The 15,127-nt window shown below is 32.9% G+C and overlaps 1 protein-coding gene and 1 long non-coding RNA gene across 3 annotated transcripts; one reads left to right on the top strand and one right to left on the bottom strand.

The window, feature by feature from the left end:
* Positions 1–5,698: 5,698 nt before the first annotated feature.
* On the top strand, positions 5,699–6,466 carry LOC149499805 (uncharacterized). The gene has a single exon (XM_089738756.1). The coding sequence runs from the start codon at positions 5,699–5,701 to the stop codon at positions 6,464–6,466; it is 768 nt and encodes a 255-aa protein (XP_089594882.1).
* A 3,082-nt stretch (positions 6,467–9,548) lies between these two features.
* LOC114252329 (uncharacterized) lies at positions 9,549–15,060 on the bottom strand. 2 transcript variants are annotated; one of them, XR_016325494.1, is made up of 5 exons: positions 14,585–15,060; positions 14,171–14,228; positions 13,041–13,786; positions 11,736–12,952; positions 9,549–11,149 (listed from the first exon to the last, which is right to left on the bottom strand). It is a non-coding gene; the product is annotated as an uncharacterized LOC114252329 (long non-coding RNA). The 2 variants fall into 2 exon arrangements; XR_016325493.1 differs by having other exon boundaries at positions 9,549–12,952; positions 14,585–15,058.
* Positions 15,061–15,127: the final 67 nt, after the last annotated feature.

The raw sequence follows: 15,127 nt of genomic DNA, 5'->3' as shown, positions 1-15,127 counted from the left end.
CGTTCGGATTGTCGATAAAAAAATTTTATTGCTTATATGGGTGGACGAGCTCACAGCCCACCTGGTGTTAAGTGGTGACTGGAGCCCCTATACATCTACAACTTAAATGCGCCACCCACATTGAGATATAAGTTCTAAGGTCTCAAGTATAGTTACAACGGCTGCTCCACCCTTCAAACCGAAACGCATTACTGCTTCACGGTAGAAATAGGCGGGGCGGTGGTACCTACCCGTGCGGACTCACAAGAGCTCCTACCACCAATCATTACGCAAATTATAATTTTGCGGATTTCATTTTTATTACACGATGTTATTCCTTCACCGTGGAAGTCAATCGTGAACATTTGTTGAGTACGTATTTCATTAGAAATATAGGTACCCGCCTGGGATTCGAACACCGGTGCATCGCTTCAACACGAATGCATCGGACGTCTTATCCTTTAGGCCACGACGACTTAAATTGAATTGCGTCGTTTGGAATCTCTGGGTCAGCAGAGGGACTTCACTTCTCTTTCTATTTTTACCGTTCTATCGGGAGTAGTTGAAAGAGTTTTTCAAGACAATGCTGTCATCTCAGCATCGCACCACCCCACCCCACTCTCCAATAAGTGTGCCGTACGATCGACGACCTTAAAAGCCGCCGTTTTTACTATCGCACGGCCCGCTATCGAATAAACCGAAGATAAAAACCGAAAACCGCGTCCCTGATGAAGGATATTGTAAGATCACATGAGCGCGTAACACCACCCTGCCCGTTAATTCTGCCCCTATGCTTAAGTTTCCGTTTCAAAGTAATAAACCGACAAATCAATGGAAACTTTGACCTCAAGTCACGAGATGAGTGGTGACATTGCAATTGTAAAGTTTATGAGCTGCGGTAATCACTAAATACCACTTTGGTTGTTTCAGTAAAAATATTGAGCCTATTTTTCACCACTGAAGCCTGTAATGAATGATCGGCAGGAATGGGTTGATTTGTTAACCGTTAAACAAATAAAATAGTTTCCAATAATCACGGCTAGATGTCGCTACAATATCTATATATATAAAAATGAAACCCGTTTTCCGTTGTCACGACATAACATGAAAACGGCTTGACCGATTTGGCTTATTTTTTTTTTGTAGTTTTCTAATAGTCTGTACAAGGTTCTTACTTAAACAAATATTAAGAAAATCTCTCAGAAAGATTGAAAAATATACATTTAATTTTGCATATTTTAAAAAACGCGCGTAACGAATGTCAACGTCATTCAATTTAAAACAAAAAGTCTGTGGTAATCTGTGACACCACATCGTATAACCGCGCTAACAGACTTTTTGGCGGGAACGCGAGGAGTGAAGTTGTGTGATTTGTTTTATTTTGTCTATTTAGTGTTTCTTCAGGTTTAAATGTGTAATAATGGTGGTTTATTAACTGCTTAATATCTGTGAAAGTGCACAAATGTGGGAAAATGAAACAAAGCTGCTGGACGTAACTTCTCAGGTTCCTCCAAAAAGTCCACTGAAAAAATCTCAGTAAATGACCACCATTTACTGCGATTATATTTCATCCCATATCATTTCATTTCATTAAATTTCATCCCAGTTGATTAATGTCTCAAATTAATCATCTTCATTTCATTTCACTCCATATTATGATTTTTCATAAAATTAAGAATATAAAGTAAAATAAGACATGACTTAAAGGTCTTAGTTACCAGGTCATAAAATCTCTTAAAAAAAACCGCGCTAACAAATGTCAACGTCATTCAATTTAAAACAAAAGAATCTGTGGTAATCTGTGACAACACATCCATAGGACTTTTTGGCGGGAACGCGAGGAGTGAAGTTGTGTGATTTGTTTTATTTTGTCTATTTAGTGTTTCTTCAGGTTTAAATGTGTAATAACGGTGGTTTATTAACTGTTTAATATCTGTGAAAGTGCACAAATGTGGGAAAATGAAACAAAGCCGCTGGACGCAACTTCTCGGGATCCTCCAAAAAGTCCACTGAAAAAATCTTAGTAAATGACCACCATTTTACTAAGATTATATTTTATTCCATATCATCTCATTTCATTTAATTTCATCCCAGTTGATTAACGTCTCAAATTAATCATTTTCATTTCATTTCACTCCATATTATCATTTTTCATAAAAATAAGAATATAAACTAAAATAAGTCATGACTTAAAGGTCTTAGTTACCAGGTCATAAAATCACTTAAAAAAAAAAACAGATTTTTTTTTTGGCGCGTAAACGTGAAAAAATTTAGGCGCACTGAATTTTAAAATTTGTTTTAAATATTTTTAACATAGTAATTTAGTGTATTGTTTTGTAAAATAATTTCATAGTATATGGTGGATAAGTTTGTATAAATAATTCGCTATGAGGAGAAGCGGGAAAAGGAAAAAAAAGAGGAAGGAAGATGAGAGCGAAACGGACGAAGGGGAAGAAAATTGTTTCTTTTCCAATACTTCGGACTTAGAAAGTTTTACACCAGAAATTGATCCGTATAAACCTTTTCAGGTTGAAAATTATCACAGGAAGTATCCGGATAATTCCACAAAAATGAATTTATCGTATTTCTTTCTCATATAGTTGATGATCGCACATTCACTGACAAAGACCGCATGTATCTTTCTCAATGTGTTCGCAAACACGGCGTCTCAGGTGTTTTACATTTGAGAACAATCAATAAATTTAATGTTGGTATTACTTTTGACCTGGCCAATAACGCAAATGTTTTCTTACAAAATAAGAAGCTATTAGAAGAGCTTCGGTTAAAAGCAAGCATACCGGCCTCCGATACTGAAATTACTGGAGTGTTAACTTCAGTACCAGTAGGATTATCAAATAAAAAAATTTCAACTTTAATAGGTAGCTCTCGAAATATCATTCAGGTTCGTAGGTTTATGCGTAGGGTCAAGAATGACAACGGGTTAGTCACATTTCAACCAACACAGACAGTGGCAGTGACATTTGCTTCGACACAACTCCCACAGTACGTATACTTGGATTCTTGGCGACATGAGGTATCTCAGTATATTCCCCAAGTAAAACAGTGTCTAAGATGTTTGAAGTATGGTCACATAGCTAAATATTGTAAAAATGCAGAAGTATGCTCAATATGCACGGAAAACCATAACTTTAAATCATGCACAGTGGCAATAATCAATGCCAAATGCGTAAACTGTGGTGGGAACCACGTTGCCATCTCATCTCAATGTCATATTAAAAAGAAGAAAGTAGAAGAAAATAAAATAAAGTCTAAAACTGTTACCTATGCAAATATATTTGACGAAAAATCTTTTCCACAACTTACGAACAGACATATAGAAACTCAATTACAAAACTTAACTAAGTCCGAAATTTTTATGAATCTTTTAACCAAATCAATTCTTAAAGTAATTAATGACCAAAAAAATGATATACCAATTAACACTGGTTCCATACGTAACATCCTGCTTGAAACTTTCAGTCAAAAAACCTTATTTCCTTCTTAATGGATCATTTAAATATATTACAATGGAACTCACAAAGTATTCTTTGCAATAGATTATATTTAACACATTTCTTATACGAGCAAGATATTCATTTAGCAATTATATGTGAAACTTGGCTTCGTCCAGAAACCGTTTTCAAAATTAAAGGTTTTAACGTTGTTAGACATGATTCAGGCAATACGCACAATGGAGTGGCCATTTTAATCAAAGATACTATTCAGTACAAGCATTTGCCAACTTTTTCAGACAATGGTCTCCAAAACATATGTGTGACAATTTTTCTTAATAATAAAGAATTAAGTTTAATTAGTTGTTACTGTCCTACTCACAGTCCGTCAGCTTTCTTAGCGGCCAATGCCAACAGTGGCAATATCTGCGAAAATGAGAAAGCGCTCTACAAAAGAAGCAATCAGCTATAATTTTTTTTAAGGGATTTTATGACCAGGTAACTAAGTTTTTTTAATAATGTCTTATATTTTAATTTATATTCATATTTTTAGGAAAAATGATATTATGGAGTGAAATGAAATTCATGCCAGTTGATTAATGTCTCAAATTAATCATCTTCATTTCATTTTACTCTATAATATAATTTTTCATCAAAATATGAATATAAATTAAAATTTTATAAGACATGACTTAAAGGTCTTAGTTATCAGATCATAACATAGATTATACACTTAATGGATCATAAATCACTTTTAAAAAAAGCGATTGTCCCGAAATTTTGGAGTACATACTTTTTTTAAACTTATTCGATTTACATACTAGCTCGATTGATTGTTACTTTTCGCGACATTTACGCTGTTGTACAATACGACCGACGTAACTTGGCGAGTCCGAACTTCGCGCAGAAGGCTGCGCACAAACGTTTTTAGGAACCAAATGGTGGTATGAGCAACGTGCGCGGGGCGGGGTTCTAGGCTAGGGATTGACTCTATGTAAACACAATCGTCCCTTTATTCAATCAAATATCGCAATCGATTTTTATCGATTTGGAATTTATTGATTTTTGTTTATATGATACACTGAATCAAATAGATTTACAAACATATTAAATGTTGTCGTTAGTAAACGAGATTTCGACTTTATATAAAAAAAAACGAATAACATTTTATTTTCTTGGTTGAAAGACATGATTTAGTTAAATATTAGTTAGTTATATACGACTACTACAATAGGGACTGTTTGTGAATATTTTAAACCTCTTAAAAAATGGAACATAAATATATTTTTTTATTTCAATTTCAACCATTTTGAAAATTAATCGATTAAACAATATCCTCAGACACGCATATTGTACATCCCTTTTTCTTGACATCGTTTATATTCGTGCATATTCGGTAATTCTCGGCATGCGGTAATGCATCTCAGTTACTCGTTAGCATTGGTGTTGTGTTCGTGTCGCTATCTCTGTTCTTGAGTACGGGCGGTTACAAAAGGTTTCATTGATCGTTGTTATTTTTTATTATTTTACAGTTAAGTTTTGTTTAGTGTTCAGTTTTTTGTTTAGTTTTAAGTTTGTTTTAGTATCAAGTGTCCCTTGGTATTTATATTATTTCGCAACAAAGATGCCACCAAAGCATAATAGTGTTTTAAATCGTCAGGCGAGAAAAATTATTTTTGATTTAACTCAGTATTTTAAAAAAGAAAAAGAAGAAGGCGTAAAAGACGTTGACAAAGTTTTTTAAGAGTTGCTAACGCAACTGGTGTGTCGCAACGCACAGTACAGCGGATCGCAACTGAAGGCAATATTTCGGGCTTACTTTCGGTATTCCGCACGCCTGGCAAGAAAAGGTCTAGATCAAAGCCTATTACTGATATTGACAATTTTGACCAAGGTGTAATTAAAAGATGCATACACAACTTCCACCATACCGAAAAAGAAATGCCAACAATAAATAAATTATTAGCGAAACTCAAGCAAGACGTGAATTTTCAAGGAGCTAAAACGAGCTTACAGGCTATTGTTAAAAACTTGGGTTTCAAGTGGCGAAAGACCGAAACCAATAGAAAGATCCTTATAGAGAAGACCGACATTCGCCTAAAGAGGATATTGTACTTAAAAGCAATAAAAAATACAGGCATGAAGGGCGACCAATCGTATACACTGACGAGTCTTATGCCCACTCATCTCATACAAAAAGTAAGGCATGGTCAGATGGTTCCGCTAAAGGACTAAAGTGTCCTATATCAAAAGGTCAGAGGATAGTTATGGTGCACGCTGGATCAGAAGCAGGATTTGTTCCGAATACCCTGCTGATGTTCAAATCTGGAAACAAAACTGGAGACTATCATGATGACATGAATTTTTCAAATTATGAGAAATGGTTACGGACTAAATTGATTCCAAATTTGAGCCCTAATTCGGTGGTGGTTATCGATAACGCTCCATACCACAACAAAATTTTGAATCCTGCCCCTACATCCAATGACAAGAAAGCAAAAATGGAATCGTGGTTAGCAGAAAAGGGTATACCATATGAAAAAGACATGCGTAAACCGCAACTTTATGATTTAGTAAAAAAGAACAAAGACGGGCATAAACAATACGTGATAGATGAAATGTTTAAAAAATACAACCATGATGTCCTTCGATTACCGCCTTATCATCCAGATTTAAACCCCATCGAGATGGCGTGGGCTGCTATTAAAGGGCACGTAGCGGCTAAAAACGTCGGCTGGAACGTAACCCAGACAATGGAGCTCATCCAAGAAAAAGTAAATTTAATGGGTCAGGAACAATGGAGTGCTCTATGCAGAAAAGTGCAAAAGGTCGAAGATGAATATGCGCAGAGCGATCATATTATTGACGAAATGACGGAACAATTCATCATTAATACAGGTTCAGACTCAGAAAATGAATCTGAAAGTGAGAGCGACGACAATTACGATGACGAACCTATGCCTAGTACCTCACAAAGGACGCAAGAGGCAGATGACTTTATGTTAGGCATTTCCACCTTCAGCGATAGTGATTAAGTGATAGTGATAGTGAATAGCAAAACGTTTGACTGTAAATACTATTCCGTGTGATTGTGATGAAAATCTACTACTATCGAAAGGTGAGTGAATCCTTAATTTATTACGTTATTTTTATAGATTTGTGTCTCATAGCGTTATGATATTCATTTTATTTGTACTTGGTCCCTGTATACGGAAATTTTAACTCGTATTTTTATTTAAAAAAATGAATGCTAATAACACTTTTTTTTACAAGTGTACATGCGCGAAAGTTGACCTGCGGCTATATTCAGACTCGCCAAGTTACGTCGGTCGTACTGTACTTTGCCAAAACATGGTAGGGAAAGGAAGTGTAAAATGCTCAAAATGCGGCATAACATCAAAAGAAGATTTTTCCTTAACCTTCCATAGGTTTCCTCTTCCGTCCAAGCATGGGTCTCTGAGGTAAGTAGATGAAACATTTACTTTAGATATACGTCCTCCTGATTTTACAAGTTCTCACTTTTTGCACGATTCCGACCTGAATTATGCAAAAAGTGTACTTACTTAATATTATTTTGAAGATTGCTTAGAACTTTGTTTTTTAATTTTAAGTAAAACAACTTCATACTTTATACCTGTGTACAATGAAAGCATTATTTTTTAGGGCTAAAGTTTGGGCTAAATTTTGTTTTCCTGATGGTGATTGGACATCCAATGAATCATTAGAAAAGTTGAACGCGCAGCATAAGATGCTATGTGGCAATCATTTTGATGATTCTGCATTTACCAGCAGCAACAGGAAAAGGCTTAACAAGTTTGCTATTCCATTTGAAGCTCAAAGTATACTTTCCCAATTAAGAGATGAACAGTGTAGTCCATCTAGAGCAAGTCATGACATCCAAGTGAGTATTTAAGTACATAGTTTACTTTATAATCATAAAAGTATTGCTATAAAAATTATAAAACAGTTTAAGGGCATTAAACTTCTTATCTCGTGATAATATTCCATTACAAATAAAAAAAAAATATTTGTATCCTTTTCATATTGAACGAAGTCTTCTCCCAAGTAAAACATATTCACTTATCCTATATAGACTAGGTAGATATGTTAGGATAGTGTTGGGGGATGTAGATAGTTAATTTATTCTGATCTAGTTATATCACAATGGTTATCTTGACATAGTAATTGAATTTCAAATTGTGAAAAATAAATGAACATTACTTTAAAGAAAAAAAAATAACCAAAATAATAATAACATGTAAATCTACATAGAGGTAGACAGTACGGTTCTGAGGAAGATTAAAAGTTTTCAATTTTCTCCATCTACTTATTGGATTTATTACCTTCTTCAAATTTGTCATTTAATTATTTTTTGTATATTTTCCAGGAACCATCAACGAGTAAAGGTATTTTGAAGGACTTGGATGTGAAAAAGATCACTGAACTTACACCTAAAAAGCAAAAACTGTATAAGAGATGCAAAAAAAATCTAGCTGAAATAATGAGGCTACGAAGAAAGTTTAAAGGTGTTAAAAAGTCCAAAAGATCTATATTAAGTGTACTAACGTCAAATGAACATACTAATGAATTATTAAAAAGCAAATTAAGTAGTTCATTTTGTTTACTATTACAAAGCCAACTGAAAAGCGTTCCAAGAAAATTAACTGGACGAAGATGGACACTGGATGATAAAGTGTTAGCCTTAAGCATTTATAAGAAATCAAACTCTTGTTATAAATTATTGAGTAGGTTATTTTGTTTGCCTAGTGTCAGCTCTCTCAAGGCATTATTGAACAAAATTCCTATGATATGTGGAATCAACAGCCAAGTAATACAGACTTTAAATGAAATCACAAAAGACCGAGATGTCAATGATAATTTATGTATATTGGCTTTTGATGAAATGTCAATAAGAAAAAATTTGACATATAATGTAAAACTCGACCAATTAGATGGTTACCAGGATCATGCAAGCCAAGGCCGTACTAATGTAATAGCAAACCATGCTTTCACTTTCATGGCTATTGGTGTTCGAAAATGCTGGAAACAGCCAATAGCATTTTACTTCTCAGGAGATTGTGTCACAGCAGACAGATTAGCAGTTCTTGTCAAGGAGGTAACTCTTTTTTTAGAATATGATACAAAATGTGTTTGAATATTATTTTTTTACAAATTTTAATTTTGCAGGTTCTGAGTGCTTGTTTCTCTGCTGGATTGACAGTTATTGGCACAGTATGCGATTTGGGTGGTATTAATATACGTGCTATAAATTCATTGGGGTCATTAAATGATCAACCCTACTTTTACCATGAGGGACATGAAATTGTTACTATTTTGGACCCACCCCACCTATTAAAATGTTTTAGAAACAATTTTTTAAAACATGATATCCAATTTACACAAGATGTACAAATAGACGGAAAACGAAACATAGGTTGGTATAATTAATAATTTAATTAATTGGGCCACCAAAAAACATTAAAACTTTTTATGACCTGGCCTTGAGCTTTATTATCTGCATGCTATAATCCTTTGAATGGCAAGTGGCCATGTCTCAACTGATCGATATACAAATGTTTTGCCAATTATTTCCCTGCAACAAGTAGTTCTATTGCCTTCCCAGATTCACTCAAGGTAATTTAAATTAGTGATAATTGCTGCTCTCCCTCCCCTTGAGGCACCTCTGCTGCGCCGTATTTTTTTTCTTATTGCCGCCGGACCTCTGCTTGGTTAATATAATATATTAATCATTTTGAGAATAAGATTATAATCTTCTGTTGCAGGTATAGCAAAGTGGAGCCACATAGTGGAGTTTTATAATAAAGATCGCGAGAATCCGAACTTTGTGTTTGCTCCAGCTTTAACCCAGCAACACTTACAGCCGAATGGCAAACAGAAAATGAAAGTGCGTCTAGCAGCTCAAGTTTTAAGCCATTCAGTTGCAGCTGGAATATTTGCAAAAGTAGCCCAAAGTAAGTTCCGAAATTCGCACATGCAATTTTTTTATTCCCAAGAATATATAATATACAGACACGTGGAATTTATTAGTGTATTATTAAACTTGTCGTTTCTAATTGTAAAATTAGGTACAAAATACTGGAAAAATGAAAAACAAAATCAATTTACTGTCATTTATTTTACTTTCAGATGAATTACCACAAGACGCCATTGGAACAGCGACAGTTGTTTCACATATAGACAAGCTTTTCGACTGTATGAACGGAGATACGCCCGACAGGAAAAGAGGAAAGCAGTATCTTACAAACATGTCGCCAACCAGTTCTCATGTAGATTTTTTCAAAAAAATTAAACCTTTCTTTATTGAAATGAAATTTTTAGGGGCAAGAAGTAGACCCCCATCTCAAGACGGCTGGTTGAGAACACTCAATGGGATAAAAAGATTGTACAGTAATTTAAAGACATATAATATTATTACCTTATCTGTGAGAAGACTTAACCAAGATCCACTTGAAAACTGTTTTGGGTGTATAAGAAGTAATTGTGGATGTAATCCAAACCCCACATCAGTCCAATTTATTGCGGCATTAAAAACTAGCCTAATAACAAATTTAATTAATAATAATAAAAACAGAAATTGTCTGGATGATAATAACGTCATATTAGACAATTTTAAAATATTTCTCACCCAAAAGTCTGATGTAAATTTGGATATTTCATCACCAAATCCAATACATATTTTATGTGAAAGTAACGAAGAGTTAGGAGATATGCCTCCTCAGTGTTCTGGTGAAATGCAAGCATGTGGTTATGTTTGCGGATTTATTGTAAAAAAGATGGCACTCAATTGTACTCTTTGTAAAAGTATTATGCTAGCAGATCAGAACACTGAGGTATGTCATTTGTTTACATCGTTCAAAGAATATGACGATATTCAATGTAGTTTAAATTACGTTCAGTACAGTTTTCGTAAAATGGTTGAAAAGGCTGCAAATTTGGTAAACAATTACCTAAAAGATCATAGTCACACAGAAAAAATTAAAATGAATTTATATACTTTATTATCTGAAAATTTGGACAAAGATTGGCTAAAGGGATGTGAAGAACATTACGCAGTCAATATTGAAACAATTATTAAAAGTACAATTGCTATATGTTTAAAAAGATTTTGTAAAATAAAAAATGATGAATTTATGGAAGAAGCGTCCAAAAAATCATGGAAGAGAAAAATAAATATATTGAAAAACGTTTAATATTAAGTTGTGATGATGTATGTAAAGTGTAAATCGATTAAATATTCAACCATTTCATTAAATTATAAAAAATGCATTAATTTTATTGCAATTAACTTATATTGCAACTTAACTATTAATTGCAGTCCTAGTTAGTGGTAAAACAATTGCAGTTAACTCAGATTGATGTCAGATTATTTACAAAACATTTATGCTCAACACATTTGTAAAGAACAATGGCAGCTTTCTATACAACATTTTACCTGATATCTATTTGAGGCGTCTTGAAACAAAAAAATACTAAAACGATAGGAATAACATAGCTTAAGCTTAATCAGAAATATTTTTGGTATTAGAAAGTCACAAAAAAAGATATCAACGTGTTTACTTTATAATTTGAGGTTATCTATCAATAAGAGATGTCTCTGATTTTTGTAGGCACGGACTATAACAAATTGAAAAAATAAGTAAACGATATGTTTAAATAACATTTTTAGTTTCATTATCATAGACGAACCAAGGATACACCTCTAATAGTACTCGAGTAGGTACCCTTAGCAATTGCAGAGCTACCTAGGTACATATACATATTATATAGTGTGTTCTTTCTTCTTTGTAAATGTGTAAAAATGTGTGTCAGAGATAGGTACTTTTAACCTTTTGAACGAATTAGTCACATATTTGCGACAAACGAAGGCTTGCAAAGCTAATTTACTATACCTAGTAGAATTATTTTGTCCATGCAGTTTGGGACGTTTGGGTCATAAAAAATCGGAGCGGTGAAGCGAGTATTTCCCTCTCTCTTCCACTCACGAGCCTTATGGACGGGCACAGTGATGCGCATTATGTCAGTTGTCATACTGTAAAAATCATTTCATCTGCAGTGCTGCCATTACTATTACATATTTAGTTATTTAATTAAGTACTAATTGTAACAAAGGATAATTAATATTATTATTTTCATTTTAAATACTGAATATTATTAATTATCAAAAAATATTGCTTTTTTGTGCCAATAGTATAAATGCCATCCTTTACAAATGTATTAAACCGGAAGTACACAAAAATCGAATTAAAAGCTTATTAAATTAACATTTTTTTGTGGCTTTGCCACGTAAATCTAACATCGTATAAAAAACGAGCAAATAAAATGATGAAGTTTCATTTATGTCTTAATCTTAGACGCCTTTTAAAACATTCAGGTAAAAAATTGCCATTGTTCTTTAAAACAATACTTAATTGTCAGATAACACCTTTTCTAACTCTACAAGTAACTAAAATTAGTATGTTTCGAGTTTAGGAGTCATTACTTATCAATGATAGGTTTTTATGTTTATAAGTCATATTTCTATTCTAATTCTAAATCTAAAATCTAATCTAAATTTAAATTTTATATCGGCCGCCACGCGCAGTGCTGTTTATAATAAATACTTTAATTGTTAATAAGAACATACATTAAGACTTTTTTGTTTTTAATTGTTGTAGTTTAATAAAATTGTTACCCATGTACAATCCTTGTTTTATTTCTCTACACGAAATCAAATAATTCCTTAAAATTCTGTACTTGCATACCATTTTAAATTCTCGCGCCATACGTTAGTACCGGTGGCATTAACTGGAGCGTTGGTGTAAGCATTTTTTTACTATGAAGTTGTTGTTCTTCTTCGCTAGAAGTAATAGTGTTCTGTGGTCCTACTTATAGTTATCCCAGATTCGATAAAACTAAATTAGATAATCTCATAAAATCTATTCCACATCCTTTTATTTTGGCCGGTGATTTCAATGCTCACAATACATCTTGGGGTTGTAATTCAACATCACGTCGTGGTAGAGAGATTTTAGACGTCATCAATGATAATTGTCTAGTTCTGTTGAATGATGGGCAGGTTACTACTGTTGGATCTTCATCATGGCGTCCAAATGCATTAGACCTTACAATAGTTTCTCCAGAACTTGTCATGTCTTGTGAATGGTCTGTACATAACGATCCTCTCGGCAGCTATCATCTTCCAGTATTAATTAAATTCCATTTAACAACTGCAACTGATATCCACAACACACTTCATGCAACTCTTCCTGTTTATCCAAATTACAAATGTGTCGATTGGAATTCTTATAAAAATCGTGTAGATGTTGGTCTTCAAAAAATAAATTTCAGCCAATATTCATCTTTAGAAAGTTACGATATATTCTGTAAATTATTGGTCGATTCAGCTCAGGCTTGTAGTGGCGTTTCTCGTAGTAAACAAAATATATCATCTCGTAAAGGTCCTATTCCACGACCTAGACTACCTTGGTGGAATTTGAAATGCTTTGATGCTGTTGTAAAATCTAAAGAGGCATATGTGAAGTTTAAAAATTGTCCATCACAAGAAAATTATATAAACTTTAAAAAACAACAAGCTTTTAAAAAACTTACATTAAAAATAGAAAAACATAACAGTTGGGTCCGTCTTTGTGAATCATTCAATCGCTCAACACCATTGTCTTTGATCTGGAAACATATGAGGAAATTTGGTAAAATTTATAATTCAAAAGGAGAGCAAGATGGTTGGGTTTTGGAGTTTCTTGAAAAATACAGTTCTGTTTATCAAAATCAGCTACAAATTGAAAATGTTTTGTCAACTAATAACAACAGTTTTTTATGTGATTCTTTTACTCTCCAAGAGTTAAAATCTGCAATCGCTTCTCGTAAAGATACAGCATTCGGTTTTGATGGTATTCCATACATTTTGTTTAAAAATCTCAGTGATTCTGCTCTGAGAAAAATATTGTTGATTTTGAATGAATTGTGGTTAAATATTGAAATCCCAACAGACTGGAAAATTGACATTTTAGTACCTGTATTAAAACCTCAAAAACCTAAATACAATGCTAATTCTTATCGCCCAATAACTCTCACTTCATGCGTGGGTAAACTTTTTGAACAGTTGTTAAAACAAAGATTGGAATTTTTTGTTGAAAAATATAATTTAATATCTGACAATCAGTATGGTTTTCGTAAAGGTAAATCTGCACATGAAAGCTTCTGTCAATTGCATTTAGATATTTGTAATAGTGTTGTAAATAAAGATTGTCTTGTTGCAGTATTTTTTGATATTTCTGGAGCATTTAACAGTGTTGATATTGATGTCCTCTTCAACGAACTGTGTGGTTTAGGTATACCTGTCAAAATTGTAAATTGGGTTCATAATTTCTTACTAAATAGAAAGGTTTATGCTAAATATAATGGTAAAATTTATGGTCCTATGTCTTCTTCAACAGGTGTTTGTCAAGGAGGAATATTGTCACCCCTGTTATTTCTTTTGTATATACACAGATTAAATGAAATATTAGGCACTAATATAAAAAACTTACAGTTTGCAGATGATTTAGTAATATACGCTAGTGGGAAAAATATCCAGCAAGTGATTGCTGATATAAATTTAGCTCTAACAAAGTTACATGAATATTTTAGTTACTTAAAACTTGAAGTTAATGCGGCCAAATCAAAAGTTTTGGTTTTTGGTAAACATTCTTCTATTCCTCCCGTAGTATACAACAACTTACCATTGGTTCTGTCGTTAGAGGCTAAGTTTCTTGGTGTTTTATTCACAACTTCATTATCCTGGAATGAATATGTAGAATTAATTATTGCAAGAGCCAATAGAGCTTTGAATATATTAAAGAGTTTGTCAAAAATCAGTTGGGGAGCAGACCCTAAAATACTGCTGATGTTGTACAAATCATTGGTCAGAAGTCATTTTGAATATGGTTTTTTGTGTTTTGGTTCAGTCCATAAACTTGTTGATAAACTTGATAAAATACAAAACAATGCCTTACGCTTAATTACTGGTGCATTTAAAACCACACCTATTAATGCAATGCAATTAGAGTGTAATTTACCACCAATCAAAATCAGATTAGAGCATCTAAAAGAAAGATTCATTTTAAAAATATATACAAATAAAAACAATACATTACTTAATTATTTGTCATCTGCTTCTTCTACTTTCTTCAATAAATGTCCATTTGTTCTTGAAAATATATCTGGGTTTCTTCAATTTCTTCATGATGCACATATTTATTTTTTTTTTTTTTTTTTTTTATTTTTTTTTTTATTTATTTAGACACACCAACAGCAATACACACAAAACATTCAAGCTTAAAATTAACATGTATAAAATTAAGTACTGGTATGTAAGCCAGTTACAGGCATGTACAGCAATCTCCTATAACACACTATGACATGTTACAGCAATATATATATTTGAAAACAACATGAAAACAAGAGCTAACTACACACACTACTAACTTTACAGATTACTAAATAAGAAATAGTGCACATATTTATATAGTAAAAAATTATAAACAAAAATTATAAAACTATAAAAAAATTTAAAAATTTAAAAAGTCGAGCGCGGCAATGCAAAAAATATAAGTACATAGAACAGACTGCGCAATGTAATCAGAATGACATTCTCTCATCAATTATAAGCATCAATCATCAATCATCTAATATTCAGC

This window comes from Bombyx mandarina, chromosome 26 (assembly GCF_030267445.1).
Source record: "Bombyx mandarina strain Sakado chromosome 26, ASM3026744v2".
Classification (NCBI taxonomy): domain Eukaryota; kingdom Metazoa; phylum Arthropoda; class Insecta; order Lepidoptera; family Bombycidae; genus Bombyx; species Bombyx mandarina.
This window is presented reverse-complemented; position numbering and strand designations above follow the sequence as displayed.